The sequence below is a fragment of the Dromiciops gliroides genome, chromosome 3 (genome assembly GCF_019393635.1).
Source record: "Dromiciops gliroides isolate mDroGli1 chromosome 3, mDroGli1.pri, whole genome shotgun sequence".
NCBI lineage: Eukaryota > Metazoa > Chordata > Mammalia > Microbiotheria > Microbiotheriidae > Dromiciops > Dromiciops gliroides.
The window spans coordinates 490,602,480-490,620,292 of NC_057863.1; the positions used below are offsets into that span (position 1 = coordinate 490,602,480).

At 36.6% G+C, this 17,813-nt stretch overlaps 1 protein-coding gene across 1 annotated transcript in view; it reads right to left on the minus strand.

Moving 5' to 3' along the window:
- The window catches only part of PARP4 (poly(ADP-ribose) polymerase family member 4), a 98,809-nt gene that overhangs the window by 66,936 nt on the left and 14,060 nt on the right, over positions 1–17,813 (minus strand). The window contains exons 7-14 of the mRNA XM_043995236.1: positions 14,960–15,109; positions 13,619–13,756; positions 11,942–12,112; positions 8,778–8,938; positions 7,037–7,174; positions 6,012–6,110; positions 4,223–4,406; positions 3,561–3,720 (exon numbers count right to left, since the gene is read on the minus strand). Of these exons, the coding sequence (XP_043851171.1) occupies positions 3,561–3,720; positions 4,223–4,406; positions 6,012–6,110; positions 7,037–7,174; positions 8,778–8,938; positions 11,942–12,112; positions 13,619–13,756; positions 14,960–15,109 (1,201 nt within the window). The remainder of the gene's footprint in view (positions 1–3,560; positions 3,721–4,222; positions 4,407–6,011; positions 6,111–7,036; positions 7,175–8,777; positions 8,939–11,941; positions 12,113–13,618; positions 13,757–14,959; positions 15,110–17,813) is intronic.

The following is a 17,813-nucleotide window of genomic DNA, read 5'->3' on the forward strand; positions in this document are numbered from 1 at the left end:
GTACATTCTTGGTTGTAATCCCAGTTCCTTTGCCCTCTGGAATATCACATTCCAAGCCCTCCAACTCTTTAATGTTGAAGCTGCCAGGTTCTGTGTAATTCTGATTGTTGTTCCTTGATATTTAAATGGTTTCTTTCTGGCTGTTTGCTGAATTTCTCCTTTACTTGATATTTCTGGAATTTGGCTATAATATTCCTTGGAGTTTTCCTTGGGGGGGGGGTGTCTCTTTCAGGAGGTGATCGGTGGATTCTTTAGAAGACTAATTTTTCCTCTGGTTCTAAGACACTGGGTCAGTTCTCCTTGATAATGTCATAAAATATGCTGTCTGGGCTCTTTTTTTGATCATGGGCCTCAGGTAGTCCAATTATTCTTAGGTTGTCCCATCTGGATCTATTTTCCAGGCCTGTTATTTTTCCGAAGAGATATTTTACTTTTCTTCTACTTTTATAGATATTTTTGAGTCTGCTTTGCTTCTTCCTGTTGTCTCATTGAGTCATTAGCTTCCATCTGCCCAATTCTGATTCTTAAGGAATTATTTTCTCCAGTCAGCTTTTGTACCTTCTTTTCCATTTGTCCAATTTTATTTTTTAAGGATTATTTTCTTTTTCCAAGCTATTGACTTTCTCTTGCATAACTCTCATTTCTTTTCCCAGTTTTTCTTCTACCTCTCTTATTTGGTTTACAAATTCCTTTTTGAGCTCTTCCAAGAGGGCTTGGTTTTGAGACCAATTCCTCTTTCCCTTTAAGGCTCACATATAGGAATTTTAATGTTGTTGTCCTCATCCGAGTTCATGTTTTGATTCTCCCTGTCACTATAGTTATTTTCTTTTTAAAAAATGTTTATTTATTTATTTTTTTAGTGAGGCAATTGGGGTTAAGTGACTCGCCAAGGGTCACACAGCTAGTAACTGTTAAGTGTCTGAGGCCGAATTTGAACTCAGGTACTCCTGACTCCAGGGCTGGTGCTCTATCCATTGCGTCACCTAGCTGCCCTTCACTATAGTTATTTTCAATGGTGAGGGTTATTTTCTGTTTCTTATTCATATTTTAACCTCTTTTGTGCCTTTTAAAGTTGAGTTCTGCTCCTGGGGTACAGTGTGCATTGTCCCAAGCTTCTTTTGCTGAGAGCCAGGGGCCCAGTCACTGGTTTTCTGTTCTGAGGCTTCAATAGCTTGCAGCTTCTTCACTGCAGTGGAGTGGTCTAGCCTAGTTGGGCCTGTTGTGTAGCAGATACCCCAGCTGGCAGACTTCCTTCTGTGTTGGGGCTGAAGGCCCCACAAATGGCCTGCTGTACTACTAACCTGCTAAGCTAGGATCTCTGGTCCTCAACTGCTGATCTGCGCGGTGGCTAAAAGCCTTTTACTGGTTTGCCCAGACACCCTCTGCACTGAGTTGTGCTCCCCCTTTATTCAGATTAGATAGATCTTTCCTGAAGATCTAGCTTACCTTCAGTTGGAAGATTGTTTCACTCTGTCTTTTTTGCAGGTTTTGTAGCTCCATAATCTGTTGAGAGGCTTAATTTAATGTTGTTTCTGAAGGAAATTTGGGAGAGTTCAGGAAGCTTCCTGGTTTCACTTCACCATTTTGGTTCTGCTTCCCTAGCTCTAAATGTCAGTCTCTTGCCAAACACCCTTTACACTGAATTTTTCTTCTACTGCTGTTTTATGAGATGATACTATTCATAAACTTCCAATAAAATTCTCCATAAAATTTTACAAACAAGTCAAATTCTAAACCTGTGGTGACCTGGCTGCCATCTCCTCCCACACTTAAGTTAATCACATGTTTGCTAAGGTACTTTGTAATCCCTTTTTGATCTCCTTGTGATAAACTGATTTATTTCATTTTAACTTCTACATGAAGATTAGGCACCTAGGCAGCTGGCTGGCATAGTAGATAGAGAACTAGATTTGGAGTTATGAAGAGTTGGGTTCCAATTCTACTTCAGACTTTTCATAGTTGTATGACCCTGGGAAAATCACTAACCTCTAACTTAGTTTCCTCATCTGGAAAGTGGGGATAATAATAGCACCTACCTTACATGGTTATTGTGAGGCTCAAATGAGAAAATATATGTAAAGCATTTGGAAACCTTAAAGCACTATAAAAAGGCAACTTGTTATTTGTCAATACTCTTTCCTCCATCCACTCACGTCTTTTTGCTATCACTAACTTATTTAAATTGGTCATGCTAAAGTTTTTATAATTGTATGCTATATATTTTCCTTGTTTTCTATTCCTTCCTCTAGTTTCTCAGTTATTTTGATGTTTATTGTAACAAGGAGGTAATGACTATATACAGACAGTTAATCCAGAATGATTCTCACTTCTACAATGAATCATTTTCACAAATATTAAGTTATAATCAATTTTATTTTTTGTTATTTTATTTATGGCTTGTGATGTATAGTGCCTTCTTATTCTTTTCTTGAAGAAGACATTTATGATGCATAGGTCTGAAGCTTCTGTATAGTCTATAAATATTTCGACTTTCTCATTTCTTATTTGTGGATCATATTTTTCACTTTTTTTAAACCATTCCTCCCAACTGTTACCTTAGTGTTGAAATATCTGAGTATAAAAATATATATATTGATTTAACTTGGAGAGTCTTAGAAAAATCTTCATAGAATTGCTCTAACTCTTCATCCTTTATAACAAATGTTGTAGGTATTAGAATATAAACTTAAATTATTTTCATTGTAGTCTTTTTGCAAATACTTATGAGTACTGTGATCAATGATGACCCAATTTTTCATGAAATAATGCATCTTGTTTCTTTTGGGCACATAATAAAGCCACCTCTGTCAATCCCTTCATTTGTCTCCCCAAGGAGAGAGAAGCTATTATCTCCATTCTTTCATGTAGCTACAACTTTCTTCTGTCTTCTGGCTTTGTTTATAATTAGAACGTCAAGATTGGCATGAGTCAGTTCCTCTAGCAGTATTTACTTTTTGGTCTTTGAACAAAGATCTCACTTCTTGAGTATCAATAATTAAGGTTTATAGATACTCTTAAAAAAAACTATGATTTTTTTTTTTAGTGAGGCAATGGGGGTTAAGTGACTTGCCCAGGGTCACACAGCTAGTAAGTGTCAAGTGTCTGGGCCAGATTTGAACTCAGGTCCTCCTAACTCCAGGGCCGGTACTTTATCCAAAAACTATGATTTTTAACATCCCTCTTCCCTATTTTCCAATATTCTACCACCCTTTCTGAAGAAGGAGAAAGAGGTCACACAAAGCTGAGGGTCATTTTATATTTTTCTTTGTTTTGTGGGTCACAGTTGCCCAGGAAATTCATCACCAAGTGGCCAATCTACCTGTGTTCAACATCTCCATATGTGGTTAGGCTGGACTTACAGCAGACACAGTCTTTCACTAAGTCTTTCCAGCATAGTAGGAGAGCTGGAGCTTGCACTTCATTGCCCTAGGTCTTGAGACTCTGGCTTATCTTCACCCAAAGAGGAAACTTTGGAGTAAAATTTTGTTCTATAAATATTATCAAACATAGCTATTTGGTAAATGTGTTAAAAATGAATTAATTAAATTTGAGACACTTACCTTTAAGCTGTAAATTATCATTTAAAAACTCAGGTCTATTTTCCTCCCATTCAGTATTAGCAAAAGGACAAAAGCCCTTTATTTGGTCTCCAGCCATACAAAAATTAACAAGGTATTTCATTTTAACCTGACTGGTTTTGTATACAACAAATTCATCATCCTAGGACAAATAAAATAAAATCCTTAATAAAGTGGTGGGAAAATTACAGCAGCAGTTATTTTCATAAAAAATATGTATATTTGTAAGCTAATTTAGAGCAAGTTCTGGATTTGTAGTGAAGAGTCCAGGTTCAAATCCTCACTCTAGCACATACTGGCAGTATCGCTGAGCAAATCATTCACCTTCTCTGGAACTCAGTCTTCTCAATTATAAAATGGGGGTGAAGGGCCTGTTGGACTATATAACTTCCGAGATGCCTTATAGTTCTAAACACAATTTCTACTAGTTCTACTAGCTCCTTAAGGGCAGAGATCATGTCTGATCTAAATTTTTCATCTGCTCCAGGGCCTAACATAGTGTTCTGTTTGTCATGAACATTAAAACATGTTTACTGCACTGTATTAATTTAAACATTAACATATTTGATTCAAGGGGCTAGAATAACTAAAGACTCTTCTTTTACTATTCAATGGCTCCCCTGATTGCATCAATACATAAATACCTCAAAGTCTGAGATGATATGTTCTGTTCTCCGAATTCCATGCACACTGTCATAACCTTGTGGTGGCTCAGTTAATGACAAATTTCTCTTGTGTAAATTCATACAGGATCCAAGGGCAACATCACAAACAACCAGGAATCTAGTTCCATTAATTTTATTTGGTTGTGAGTACTTCATGCCTGTACTATATATGAAAGAACACATGTCATCTTGGTGAACTTGTATGTTTTGTTTTTTTAAGGACAATATAAAAATGTAAATATCTTATCAATGGACTTGGTTATATTAGAAAAAAATATTTATTAAGAATTTGTGAAATCTAAGCAAACAGCTCAAAGCATTTACAACTTTTCAAGAAGCTAAATTGATAGAAAAAAAATCCAGAACACCAGATTACATCACCTTTTAAGTTACATAAATGAAACAACAGAGGTCTTTACTATAATTGAACCCAACACATTCATATTTCACAACCAATCTTTACTTTGAGACTAAAGTAACCAATAAATATAGCTCAAAAAAGAAATAGAGGAAAAGGAGAAAGAATTTCCTAGAGACTGGTTTTTTTCTTGGTGAAGATTTATTCAATTAATTAAAATTCCACATTTTGCTAGTTTTTCTTAGAAAGTCAAAAAGGTTAGGGTCTCTGTAACTATTGGAATGACGCCACCTGCTGGAGAGCTACTGTAGGAAAGCTCCACCATGAGGAGAAGGCACCTGAGGGCAAGCCATGTGGCTTTTCTTTGGCATCAGGAAGTGATGTTTGCTTGTGGGAGGAAGAAGGGGTGAGGCTGGCTCTCTAGCTCTCTTTCGTGAGGACTCAGGTGGAGAGTGGAGCTAGAAATGCACTCTCCCTTTAATAGATAAATGAATCTAGGCCTTTCTCTCTCTCTTCACCAAATTCTTATTCTCCTTAATAAATGCTTAAAAGTCTAACTCTTGCTAAAGCTTGTAATTTATTGGCAACCACTCATTAGATATTTTAGCTAGAATTTTAGCCCCTTACAGTCTCATTGGTAGTTTACCTATAGAAAAGTGGCTTATCGTAGTGAGAAAAATTGACTTTGGGGAGCTAACTAAATTGGACAACGTTGCCTCCCACTTCAATTGCCAACTAATTAGTTTATAAAAAGGCTAAGTAGTAGTTTAACGGAAGAAATAACTTTTCCTTATAGTCTGATTGTATATACAATCCACATATAATGGTGAATAATAATAAATTTAGTAAATTAAGATTATTGAAAGGCCAGTTCCCCTAAATCCATAAAAACAAAAGACATAAAACAAGGCTTATTGGCACCTACTTGTAGTCCTTGCTGCTGGAGAGGCTGAGGCTGGTGGATTGAGTTTAAAAGTTCTCAGCTGTGGTAGACTTAGGCTGAAGACTGTCCTTACTAAGGATGGTAAGCCTCCAGTATAAGGGCCACCAGGCTGCCTAAGGAGGAGCAGACTAGCATAGGTTGGAAAAACTGAGCAGGTCAAAGATTCTGTGTTGATCTATGGTAGAGTCAAAACTATAGGAGTCTGGGCTCTTCCATCTGTGGCAAGATAGGGATACCTAGTATTTCTACCAAAGTGGTGTGCGCACATGCGCACACACACACACACACATACACACACACCCCAAAAGACAATTATACTGTGCTAAAAAAAAATCAGTCACATTCAGTACATTTGTTACTATGGAGGGAAAGTTCACAAACAAAACAGAAAAAATATCTAGTGGGTACTCAATTATTCACTGGTAATGAGATGGAGAGAGAAGCATAGTTGGAAATACTGTACTGACCTGAGAGAATCACTGAAGTATATTCCACTACCAAGATTTCCAAAATCTGTTCTTTCTATTCCATGATCTTCAACCAATCTTTTGGGTAATAGCAACCCCCTATATACATATATAAAAAACAAAAAAGAATGTCATAGTCATATAGGAGAGAAAATGTTTCATCTCAGACTCAGAACTGAGGTTCACATACACACAATTTAAAAAAACATAAACCAAACAAATCTTAAGATGCATTTCAAGTTAATACAAGGTGGAAAAAGACATCAGGGTACTATTTAAATTAAAAAGTCATACTCCTAATTGCCTTATCATAATAGAATTAATATAATCATTTTATGTTTGGACCACTGAAATGGTCTCCTGTTCTGCTCCCAGGCTTTCCCCATTTCATTTCGCATAACTTCCAAGGTAATTTTTCAATTAAAAAATTTTTCTTTTATTATGCACTTTCTCTGTGGTTCAGAGAAAACATATCATCATTCATAGCTTCTGAATTACTTCAAACTGTTTATGATACAAATGAGCTTATATAAAAGTCCATATTGTAAAAAAAGACAAGAATTCCAAATTGCTAAACCAGTTGAAAAATAATGACATTTTCATTCTCTAATAAAAATATTCTTATGGTTTAAAATAAATGGGAATATAGTGGTTAATTTAAATGATCTCAAATACTCAAATGCTCATCATGATCACATATGTAATATATATGGAAACACACATATATTTATGTATCAGTATGTTGATATATTAATGGTGAATCTAAGAATTCTTATTTTCCATTATTTTAAAATTTAAATTAAAAAAATCAATTTGAGTAACAAAGGTACTGAATTTTTCCTTGGCTGAAACTCTTTTTAAAGAAAATATTGGTTTTCCCATCAGATTTGCTATATGTATAATTATAAAATCATTAAAGAACTAAGATGAAAATAGGAACAAATAGCGAGAATTCTTGTTTAAGCATGAAAAACTTTAAAATAAGATGAAAAACTTTTGGTGAAATAAAGATAGCATATTATTACCGGGAAAGAATTCCAACAATATTTCTCCCAGTTGTTCCATGTAGTAAAGACTGCACATTGCCAAGCTTGCTCTGAAATTCCACAGTTTCATTAACTCTGCCAATTCGATATATGTTTAAGATTTCGACTGGATTCTTCCTGCAAAAATTATGAAAGGAACCTTAAGAGTCTATTACTAACTCACAAAAAATACAAGTTATTATTGGTGCTCGAGGGTCAACTCTACACCAAAGGTTACACAAAATAAAAAGGGTTATACAAAACAAAAAATCAGGCAGATGACTTCCTATGAAGCTCTATAGGCTGTCTTAATTTTTATTTTCATTAAATACTGGTCCTTTGATCACAGTGGCTATAGCCATACTGATGTGAGGGCAGATCTGTTTATTGAAAGTGGGTCTCAAAATGTGCTGTATCTTGTTAAAATCAGAAGTGTTGATTCTAGCATTTGATGAATATTTTGGACCAATGGGGAAATCTTTCAAGAATCATCATTTCCTAAGAAAACTGATTTGCTCTCTCCAAATCACTTAAAATTAAATATTAAGTAAATTCTTACCTTCTGAAGTTCATTAGAACCATAAACTAGTATTATGTTAGCATGTGATAATGAGTTTCACTCCATGTACTACACAACCCAGAAAACATAGTCAACTCACATTATTCATAATTCTTAAATACATTTTTCATTGATTACCTCCTGTTTTTCTACAGTTGCCTACCTATCCTAGTTTGCTTAGGTGAAGGTCTGACTTATTCTCTCTGTAGGAAGGCCAAGTGTTCTTGAAGCCTTGTGGGAATTTCAAAGACCTACACTGCCACTATGGCAGGCCTCTATTAACCTTGTGGTGGCTCTGGTGAGGGACACTGCAGACAGAAAATCTGTTTAGGGCAAAAAATATCTGTGTTCCTAAAGATTACCCTGAAGAATTAAGGAAAAGTGATAGAAAGAAATATTCTTCACTATAATGTTACATCGAATGTCTGGGCATTAATTTATTGTGGCATTTAGGAGGCTTATACTGAGGAAATGAATAAATACAAGTATATCCTCTGCTCATGGTTATGTATCTTAAAAGATGAATAACTTTCCCAAAATCTACATGGTGGCCTTATTAAAGCAATCAGAAGTTTCTTGAAAAGATCATTGTAAAGAGGATCAGAGGATGGACTTTAGAAACTTTCCCAAGGTCATATGAGTAGTGGAGCCAACACTGGAACCAAGCTCCCCTGACTCCAAAATCTAGCCCTCTTTCCACTGCACCATAATATTTGATAAAACTAGAGAATGGCAGGAGGCAAAACATAAAACATTGAGCAGAGGGCCAGGATTTTTCCAGGTGTGTTTTTACCAAGTCTATAGTTCTAGTTTTTTCATGCCACATTAAAAAGAAAAACAAAATCCAAATTCAAATTGCAGACCTGGACTTGGTTTTTCAATGGATCTCCCTATGTAATAGCAAAGAGTCTAGTGTAATTGTAACATACAAAGCTCAAATGCTCTGATTTTAAAAATTTTCACAGAGATGTGACTATGGCAAAAAATAAAATGTGAGGTATAATCACTAGGCAGGAAACCAAATACAGAAGATCAAAGGACCTGCTTTCTCATAGCAACAGTAGACTAAGAGCCAGGGTTTTATTGAAGTTACCTGTTCCCAGTTCTGGTGGTATGGCACTCTTTACATGTATCTGATGGACTAATGTGTAGTTATACAATGCAAAAAACTCTTTTGCTCACCCATAATTTTTTTGCAATAGCTCTTCTTTAACCTTGGAAAACTCTTTACTGTTCATATCAATGTGCTCAATTTTGCATCTCAGAGCTCGGTATTTAGCAAGAGAAGGTGGGTTAGGTCTTGAGAGATTTGCTTCACTGACATTAATCACATCTCTTATGAGCTGTAGAGAAAAGAGTGCAAAGACACCAAAATTACTGCATATTGGGGGTCACTATAATATATGTATACATAGATGTATATAGATATATGTATATATATACACACACTTTTAGTTTTCTCCTTAGGATGAAAAAATGCACACAACTTTTTAACAGAAAAACTCTGCTTAATAAATATCAATCTTTCTTGCTCTTGGCATATTAAGTCTTACTCAGAAAGAATTCTAGGATCATTGATTTAGAGGGGGAAGAGACCTTAGAGACCATTTCTTCCAACCCCCTCATTTTAAAGATGAGGAAGCTGAGACCAGGAAGGATAAGTGACTTGCCCCAAGGTCACACATTTCTCTAAGACTTTCTCTACCAAGCCATAGAAACCTCTCCACCCCTTGACTACTTCTATTGGAAGTACCTTCCCCCCTCAACTGATTTCTTCCAGGACACCCACTTTCAGAGGCTAGCTGGACTTGACTCTCTACTGGTATACAGGACCTTCTCTGCCATGCTGCTGGGAACCTTCACCTCCCTGCTACACTTTTTTGTGCTTTCTTCCCTACTAGAATATAAGCTCTCTGAGGGCAAGGACTGTCTTTCTGCTTCTTATTTGTATTCCCAGCACTTAGCAGTGCCTGGAATATTGTGGAAACCAGTGTGCTTTAAATTATACCACATTGCTTTCCATACCATTATGTTGTCTTGTGACAGCCCAGTATGTAATAATTTATAATTTATAATCTAAATTATGCTTTTTTAATTGCACTTGCTGAACTTAACATATTTAGCTTGCATACTACCAACAGAGGCTGCTGCTGCTGCTGCTATTTTACTGAGGAAACAGAGGTCTAGCGCCTGAACTATCCATCTGTAGGGATTAGATTCACTAGCCTCCCGACCCCTCTCCCCATCAGAGGTTGTGGTTATTAGTAACTCAAGGCTAACATGAGGAAATTAGACAGGGCCATACCAACCCATCAACATTTGAAATGGAACATGGTGGAAATTTGTGGGACAAAATTGTCTAATAAGAAAACCTGGCTTACTCAGTACTATCTTTGTAGTTGCTTGTCACAAATATCTAGTACTGGTATGTCTCAAACTTATCTCTTAATGTTCTGCCTCCTTGATCTCTGTTTTTCTTAAGTAACAAAAAGAGGGTTGTATTTCCTCCAACTCTAACTTATTTAGCTTAGCCCTAACGCAGAATAGCATCTCTGCTAGACTCTGCTAGACTCTTTCAATGTATCCTATGTAATTCCTATTACTTTGTGAGAAAACTGTCTTACATGTTCAAACTCTTAACAAGTGGAGAAACTAGTTGGTTGGTGTCACCTGCATTTGAGACTGGTAATTGTAAGTCAAGGGGAAGAGGGCTTTCAGTATGTTGAGCAGTAAATCATCAAAGTGGTAGATATTAGCATTCAACAATTCTTGTCACATTGAATAGAACCTTGACACCACCCTTCAAGGCCTACCTGGAATGCTACCTTCTCTTATCCCAGTGGAAAATTTTTCCTCTTCTGAATTCCTATTGTATTCTTACTGATCTTTTGTTCTTGGGCTGTGTCTGACTCTTCAATACAACAATTTGGGGTTTTCTTGGCAAAGATACTGGAGTGGTTTGCCATTTCTTTCTCCAGCTCATTTTACAGATGAGGAAACTAAAGCAAATAGGGTTAAGTGACTTATCCATGGTCACAGAGCTGGTAAGTGTCTGAGGCTGGTTTTGAAGTGAGGAAGATGAGTCTTCCTTTCTCAAGCCCAGTGTTCTGTTTACTACTTAGCACCACTTAGCTGCCCCTCTGTTCTTTTACATCCTGGCATTCATTTTATAACTCTTCTATCCTATGAGACTGCAAACTTTTGAGGGCAGAAACCATGTCTCATTCATCTTTATATCCCCTAAAGTGCCTTGCTTACTATGTGCAAAGCACTGTGCTCTCCATAAATATTTGCTGAATCAATTAAATGAATATCTGAGGATTGTTATTGTTGTTTGTCCTTCATTCTTGGAGAGGACCATAACATGGCGGGGGCGGGGGGGGGGTGATGTCACAACTTGCAGTGAACTGGATTTAAGTGAGGGAGGTCTATGCAAACTCACTGGCCTCACTCTAAAATGAGGATGACGGAGAGTATTTAATACTGAGTAGAAAACTCTGTAGATATGAAGGCTCAAGGCAACAGGTAGCCATTAGATTGTCACAATTCTTAGTAATAGTATATAATCAATGACTTCAAAATCTTTAGGACTGGTCTCAGACACAATGCTGTGTGGCAGAAGCTTTTATTTCTATGATATTATTCTTCAAATGATAATTTTTTATCTGGAGATTAGCAGTTATATAGTCTAATTCTTTGTTTGACAACGAGGAAGCTGAATTTGGCAAAGATCATGCAATTAGCAACTCTTTACAGAGGAAATTATTTCAAGAGAAGTTAAGGATAGGGCCTGGATCTGTGATTTCATGGGTAAAGTCACTCTTGGGTGAGGAAAATCTTTCTACCAATGAAGCTTGGTACCCTTTAGTCTCAAAGACTAGAGCTTGGAGAGGTTAAGTCATGCAGTCAGTATGTATCAGAGGCAAAACTATAACCCAGATCTTCCTGATTTCAAGGCCATATCTCTATCCATTATCCACACTGCCTCTCTATTCTTTTCTTTCTTTTTTTTTTTTTTGGGTGAGGCAATTGTGGTTAAGTGACTTGCCCAGGGTCACACAGCTAGTAAGTGTTAAGTGTCTGAGGCCGGATTTGAACTCAGGTCCTCCTGAATCCAGGGACGGTGCTCTATCCACTGCACCATCTAGCTGCTCCTCTATTCTTTTATAACGTGGAGCCTTTATAGACATGTTTCTGCATTTGGGCTAGAATATCAACATATTTATGAAGAGACTTAAAAAAATCTGACTTAAAGAACTTAAGCACCCATTCATCAAAGTTTTTAAAAAGTCTTCACAGAAGTCCTTTTTAGTATCTCAACTTAGCTATAAATTTCAAAGTAATACCTGGCAGAGATCTTCTTCCTTAGATAATAGTCTTTGGTTAACTTCATCTTCTGTACTTCTGTGAGGTATAAGTTGGTAGAATTCTGACATCATCTTTTTCAACTCTTCTGTTGTTCCTCCTTTATTTAATGCTGCCTTAACTTGAAGTAGAATACCTTCAGCTTTGCTCACCTTTAATATAAAATATTATTAAAACGAAATATTGATAAATAGAGCAAAAAATAAACAAATCTTTGGTAGCCACGTTGAAACAATCAATTCTAAAGATGAAGGCAACTGGATTCTTCAAAAAATAGTATCAAAAAATTGAACTAAGCTTAGAGAAAAGAAGTATGATGCAAAATTTTGATAAGTATCATTGTACCTTTAGGAAAATTATTTTCAAATGAATCCAGGAAGATGTCAGAATTAAATGGTATAGAACAACAATAAAACTACTATGAAGTAGAATACAAGGGATCCTAATAGATACCTGGTACATAATGTTATTTTCACAACCACAAGTCCAAAAATGATTTCAATACATCAAGGATATGTGATTCATCAAAAGAGGGCTTGTGATCTATACCTTAGTCTAAGAGTTCTTAACTTTTTAAAGTCCCACCTCTTTGGCACACTGGTGAAGCTTATGGAGCCTTTCTCAGAAAAATGCTTTTAAATGAATAAAATAAAATACATAAGGATTAGAAAGGAAACTGATTCTACTGAAATACAACTACCAAAATAGTTTTTTAAAAGTTCATGAACTCCACATTAAGAACCCTTGCCTTATGTATGTGGCCAAAATAAAATCAGCTCATGGAGGCCAGCCTAATGGGAGCAAACCACTTTGGTCTTACGTTGATCTTTGGGTAACAGTCATGGAAATCCATTTCCTGGTATGTACTTGAAATCTTTCCACCTTAGTAAGACCTCAGCACTTATGCTCTGCTATCATGGCCTTTGAGAACTCAGGATCATCCCCTTACACCAAACTTATTTTCAAAAAGTTCAAAATATAATAATCATCACCAAGGTTTTTTTTATTGGTAATAAATGTAAGAAATGACCAAATTAGCTTTCTGGTACAAATCAGCCTCTTGTGAGTCTAGGTAGAATAAGTCAATTTCTCCAAAGTTTCATCCCCACTGAATAAGCTGGCCAGTGAAGTTTTATATCTATTAAATTAACAGTCACAGAATTGTTCAGAAATTTTGTTCTTTTCCTTCACAAGGAAAATGGTTGCTAATAATACATGACACTATGCTATTTTTTTTAAGGTAATTTGATTTTTTTTTTTTTAGTGAGGCAATTGGGGTTAAGTGACTTGCCTAAGGTCACACAGCTAGTAAGTGTTAAGTGTCTGAGGCCGGATTTGAACTCGGGTCCTCCTGAATCCAGGGACGGTGCTCTATCCACTGCACCACCTAGCTGCCCCAACACTATGCTATTAATGTTCATATGAATGTTTCCAGTTTATTAAATATCATGTTGTTAAGAAATACTGTGTCTACTTCTCAAAATAGTTAAACTATGAAACCCTCACCATGATTTTGACTTAACTCAGCTTGCTTTTCTACACCACAGGCAGAATCTGACCACAAATGGATCTGATTATTATGTCTTAAGTTGCTATTCTATAAACAAAACAAAACATTTTAAAAGTAGAACATATTTTTTCCAAAATCATTGACTTACATCATTTAGGCCGATGCTATTTGCTGGTTTGAGAAGAATGTTTTCCAGATGGCCAAGAGCTTCCACCCAAATCAACTCCACTAAGGTAGTCACATCTTCACTTATAGTATCTCCATTTAATACATCCTCCAACAGCAACTGGAACCAAAAAACCACAAGTTACAAAAGTTGCTGTTTATGTGAAGAGAAATGATTATGGCCTAGACTAGGGAGAAGTAACATGGTTATTCTTGGCATTCTACAGCTCCCCATCATGGTGCCTCTTTATTTTCTCACTCTTTACTTCTTCTTCTTTTTTTTTTTTTAGTGAGGCAATTGGGGTTAAGTGACTTGCCCAGGGTCACACAGCTAGTAAGTGTTAAGTGTCTGAGGCCGGATTTGAACTCAGGTACTTCTGACTCCAGGGCCGGTGCTCTATCCACTGTGCCACTGTGGTAAAATATGAAAGTTTTTAACAGTCGGTTAGGATAACTGAAAGACGCCAGTTTTTCAAGGACCACCCTTTTGGGGAGGAGACGAACAGTCCGCCTGCTGCGCACGTCAGACTGCCTGCGGGACTCGACTTCCGGGGTGGAGAGAACGGAAGTGGGGCTTTTGCCTGCTTGGCGGGACTCCTGACGGCGCGGCACAGACTCTCTCTCTCCAAAGGTGGCCTTTTCGGTTTGGTGAGTTTTTATAAGGAATATAGACTAAGCTTAGACTTAAGACGATTTGTATTGTGTTTCTACTTTCCTATCCTTCTAATCAACATCACCTTGTGACTACCATAACAATAAATAAAAAGGTCTATCTAGAAAACCAAAAGCTTCTTCCATTTACTAGTTTGGGAGATAAATTAAGGGAAAGGTTAAGTAGGGGAGATTTATGATCTAATATCCAATTTTAAATCTCACACCACCTAGCTGCCCCTCACTCTTTACTTCTTGACTGATGCTTTCTTAAGTTCTCTCTTCTACTCCTTTCTCCCTTTTCTTTTCCTTAGGTTTGTTGACTTTAGGTCCTCCATTAACACTTGTGCTTGGGCTAAAAAGGCATATACTGACATATCTTATGGAAGATAATTAAATTATTTGAAACTAAATAGGGTCTGCTGTTTACATACATTACCAAATCAGTAACAGATGTAGCAGATTATCCCATTAGGCTTTTATGACCCCTTTTCAAAGCTCTAAGACTAAAAAGCTCTTATTTCTATGGTCTTTTTCTCTACTTTTGCAATTCTTTTCTCTTGTAGTAATTTTTCAGTCAAACAAATGCCTTTTCTCTTAATAATACTAAAACAAGTATGTTTAATAATTTGTGACCAGAACAAAGACAAATAAATAAATAAATCAGTCTCACTGCTTGTAACTTCTTAGATGCTAGTAGGTTTGCTTCAGGTGGAAAATTTTCTGATGGCAGAAATCCTTGTTTCTTCAGTTCTTCAATATAATTCTCATAGTATTCACTTGCACCTTCAGATGTATTCTTTCTAGATAAATGTCTTCTAGGCTGCCAATTATAATACATATCAAAGTGTTAGAATAAGAGTGCTTTATTTACCCAGTAGTCACTTATCCAGGAATCTTAACTGTTTGGAACACATCCAAAAGTTGTGAGGTAAATAAAAATGTTCTTTCAACAACAAAAAATAGATTTCAAAGGCTATGTAGTAGAGCTTTTACATACAGTTCTAACAAATTCAGTTATATCATTTCCCAGTTGCAGGCAGATTAAAACAATAATTGCAAGAGGAGAAGGAAGGAGAAAAAGACTTCCTTGACACAGGAATACCAACAAGGTACAAGACATGACAGTTGACAGCACGTGAGAAGGTAGAAAAACTATAAAAAGCAGATAGTAAATCATAAAGCAAAGTAGTCTGAGATCTAAAGGAATCCAGAATTTTGTAGGGGCAAACATCTTTATATACTTCATATACTTCAACAGTCCCAGAGTATCGCTGTATCATAATATAGCACATTAGTTGATATTAATAATAATGATCTTGAGAAAATGTTAAATTATATGTAAAGTATACTGTTTAAGAAGTCAGACAAATGCTTAGTGTATTTCATAAGGAAATTAAATACCCCAAACTAAAATTTTCTGATACTTAAAGGGGCAAATTTCAGATATCTAGAAAATTCACTTAAGTGGAATATCTCATTCTGTAATAATGCAGATTAAACCGGCCACATCTTTATTGTCACAAAATTGGCTGAAATGTTCAAAGAGTTCAAAATCCAATTGCGCTTATTTTCTGACTATTAGAAAGTTTTTATTTAGTAGGGGAAAACACTATCTTAAAAGATCTCTTCCAAAATATACATGAGAAAAGCCTTGTACAATAATAAAAGATACCTTAGCTACCATAAGAACAGAAATAACTGTTAGGCCTCCTCTGCACAAAATTGAGATGTATGCTCTCTGATGTAAGGCATTTGCCTCTGTCATGGAAAACATCTAGCACGGAATCTAGATAGAAGTAGTATTCCTGGGGGCAGCTAGGTGGCATAGTGGATAAAGCACCAGCCCTGGATTCAGGAGGACCCAAGTTCAAATCCAGCCTCAATTGACACTTATTAGCTGTGTGACCCTGGGCAAGTCACTTAACCCTCATTGCCCATCCCCCCCCCCAAAAGAAGTAAAAAAATAGAAGTAGTATTACCTTTAGATGGAGGGACCCTCAAGCTCTTTCTATTTGTGGATGACATTACTGACACTGTTACTGATATATTACAGGACCACAGGGTACAGTATATGCATGCATATAGGGGAGCCCAAGCTTCATTCAGTTTGACTCTGACCTTGCAGGGTTAAGTAATTTCTTTCTGGGGAGAAGCCATGAGGTTATATAATATGAAGAACGAGGAAGAAGCACGGTTCTTCCATGTGGGCTAACTCCATGCTGTCTAGGACACATGAATAGGGAGCAGAATAATTTAGGCTGGTAGCTTATGCTTAGCTATAAGGAGAGAGCAACATAGGTGCTCAACTAAACACCTGAGACCTAGATACTTAACAGGTGCAAGCGAGATGGGGATTGTCTTGGATTCCTGTTACCAGTCTGACCATATTTCTTACTGTTTCTTCCTTCTAATAGTGTGAAGGAAGAAAAGGAAATGGAAAGGCATGGAAGACTGAAATTCCCTATTTTCAGCCATTTCAGCTCACATTGTTACTTTTAATTATTATCTGTGATTCTATACTATTTGAAACTACTACTAAAGTAAATGGGCTTGTAACTGATTCTAGTCCAAGCCTACAAGCATGCAGTTGTAGGTTGAGAAAAGGGGAAGTAAACCACCCGAGAAGCAAACAAAAAGCAGAAGATGGTAGCCAAGTCCTTGGGCTCATCTTGGCCATCACATGTTCTTGCTGCCATAAAATTCTAGTCACCATTGCCCCAGAGGAAGGGGATAGTAGAGAAATCTCCTCCCCCTTTACTGGAAGTCCAACATAGAGGAAGTACTGGAAGAGTTGTAAAGTAAAGAAATGGGGTTGGTTCTCCTCAATAATTTTTTTAGCCCACAGAGTGGGTGGCATCTTGACTCTGTAGCAAGTCATTTTTGATAGATCTCATGTCACTGGTGAACAACAGGTGCTGCCATATCACCTCAATAAGAAGCATGTCCTTTAGCAAGGGGTGAGAGAGCACATATCCCACAGAAAGGGACCCGAGCTCATCTCCAGCTCCATAGGAAGTAACCTCACAAAGTTCCTCAATCACTCCCATGATAATTGTGATAAAAGTGTTTTTTGGTTTTTTTCACTCCCATGATAATTGTAATATGCCTTAGAATACTGCAGAATCTCTTAAATGAGAATAATAATCATTCAAAAGAGTTAAGTCTAATTATCTAGAATAGAAAAACCTAGTGGATGAAGGATGCCTATTGTTCAGATTGTAATATAAAGTTGCATGTCCAGCAGTTAGAGCTGGTCTGTCAGTACATATATCTCAGACAGACACAACAATGAATAATGAATGAGTGTCCACCAAGAGTTAAAAAGAAAGTTGCATTTGAGAAATTGTGCAGCACTTTCAACAAACCAAAGCTTTTCCCTGAAACAAGTAAAAAGCATTATTTTCCTTCAAGTATTCTTCCAGTGATGTTTTATGGCTCCAGATTATGGACTACCACAATCTGTGGAGAAGCAAAATTATGATCACCCAAAAGGCAAAGGAGAGGTGGACATCAAAAGGCTGCAA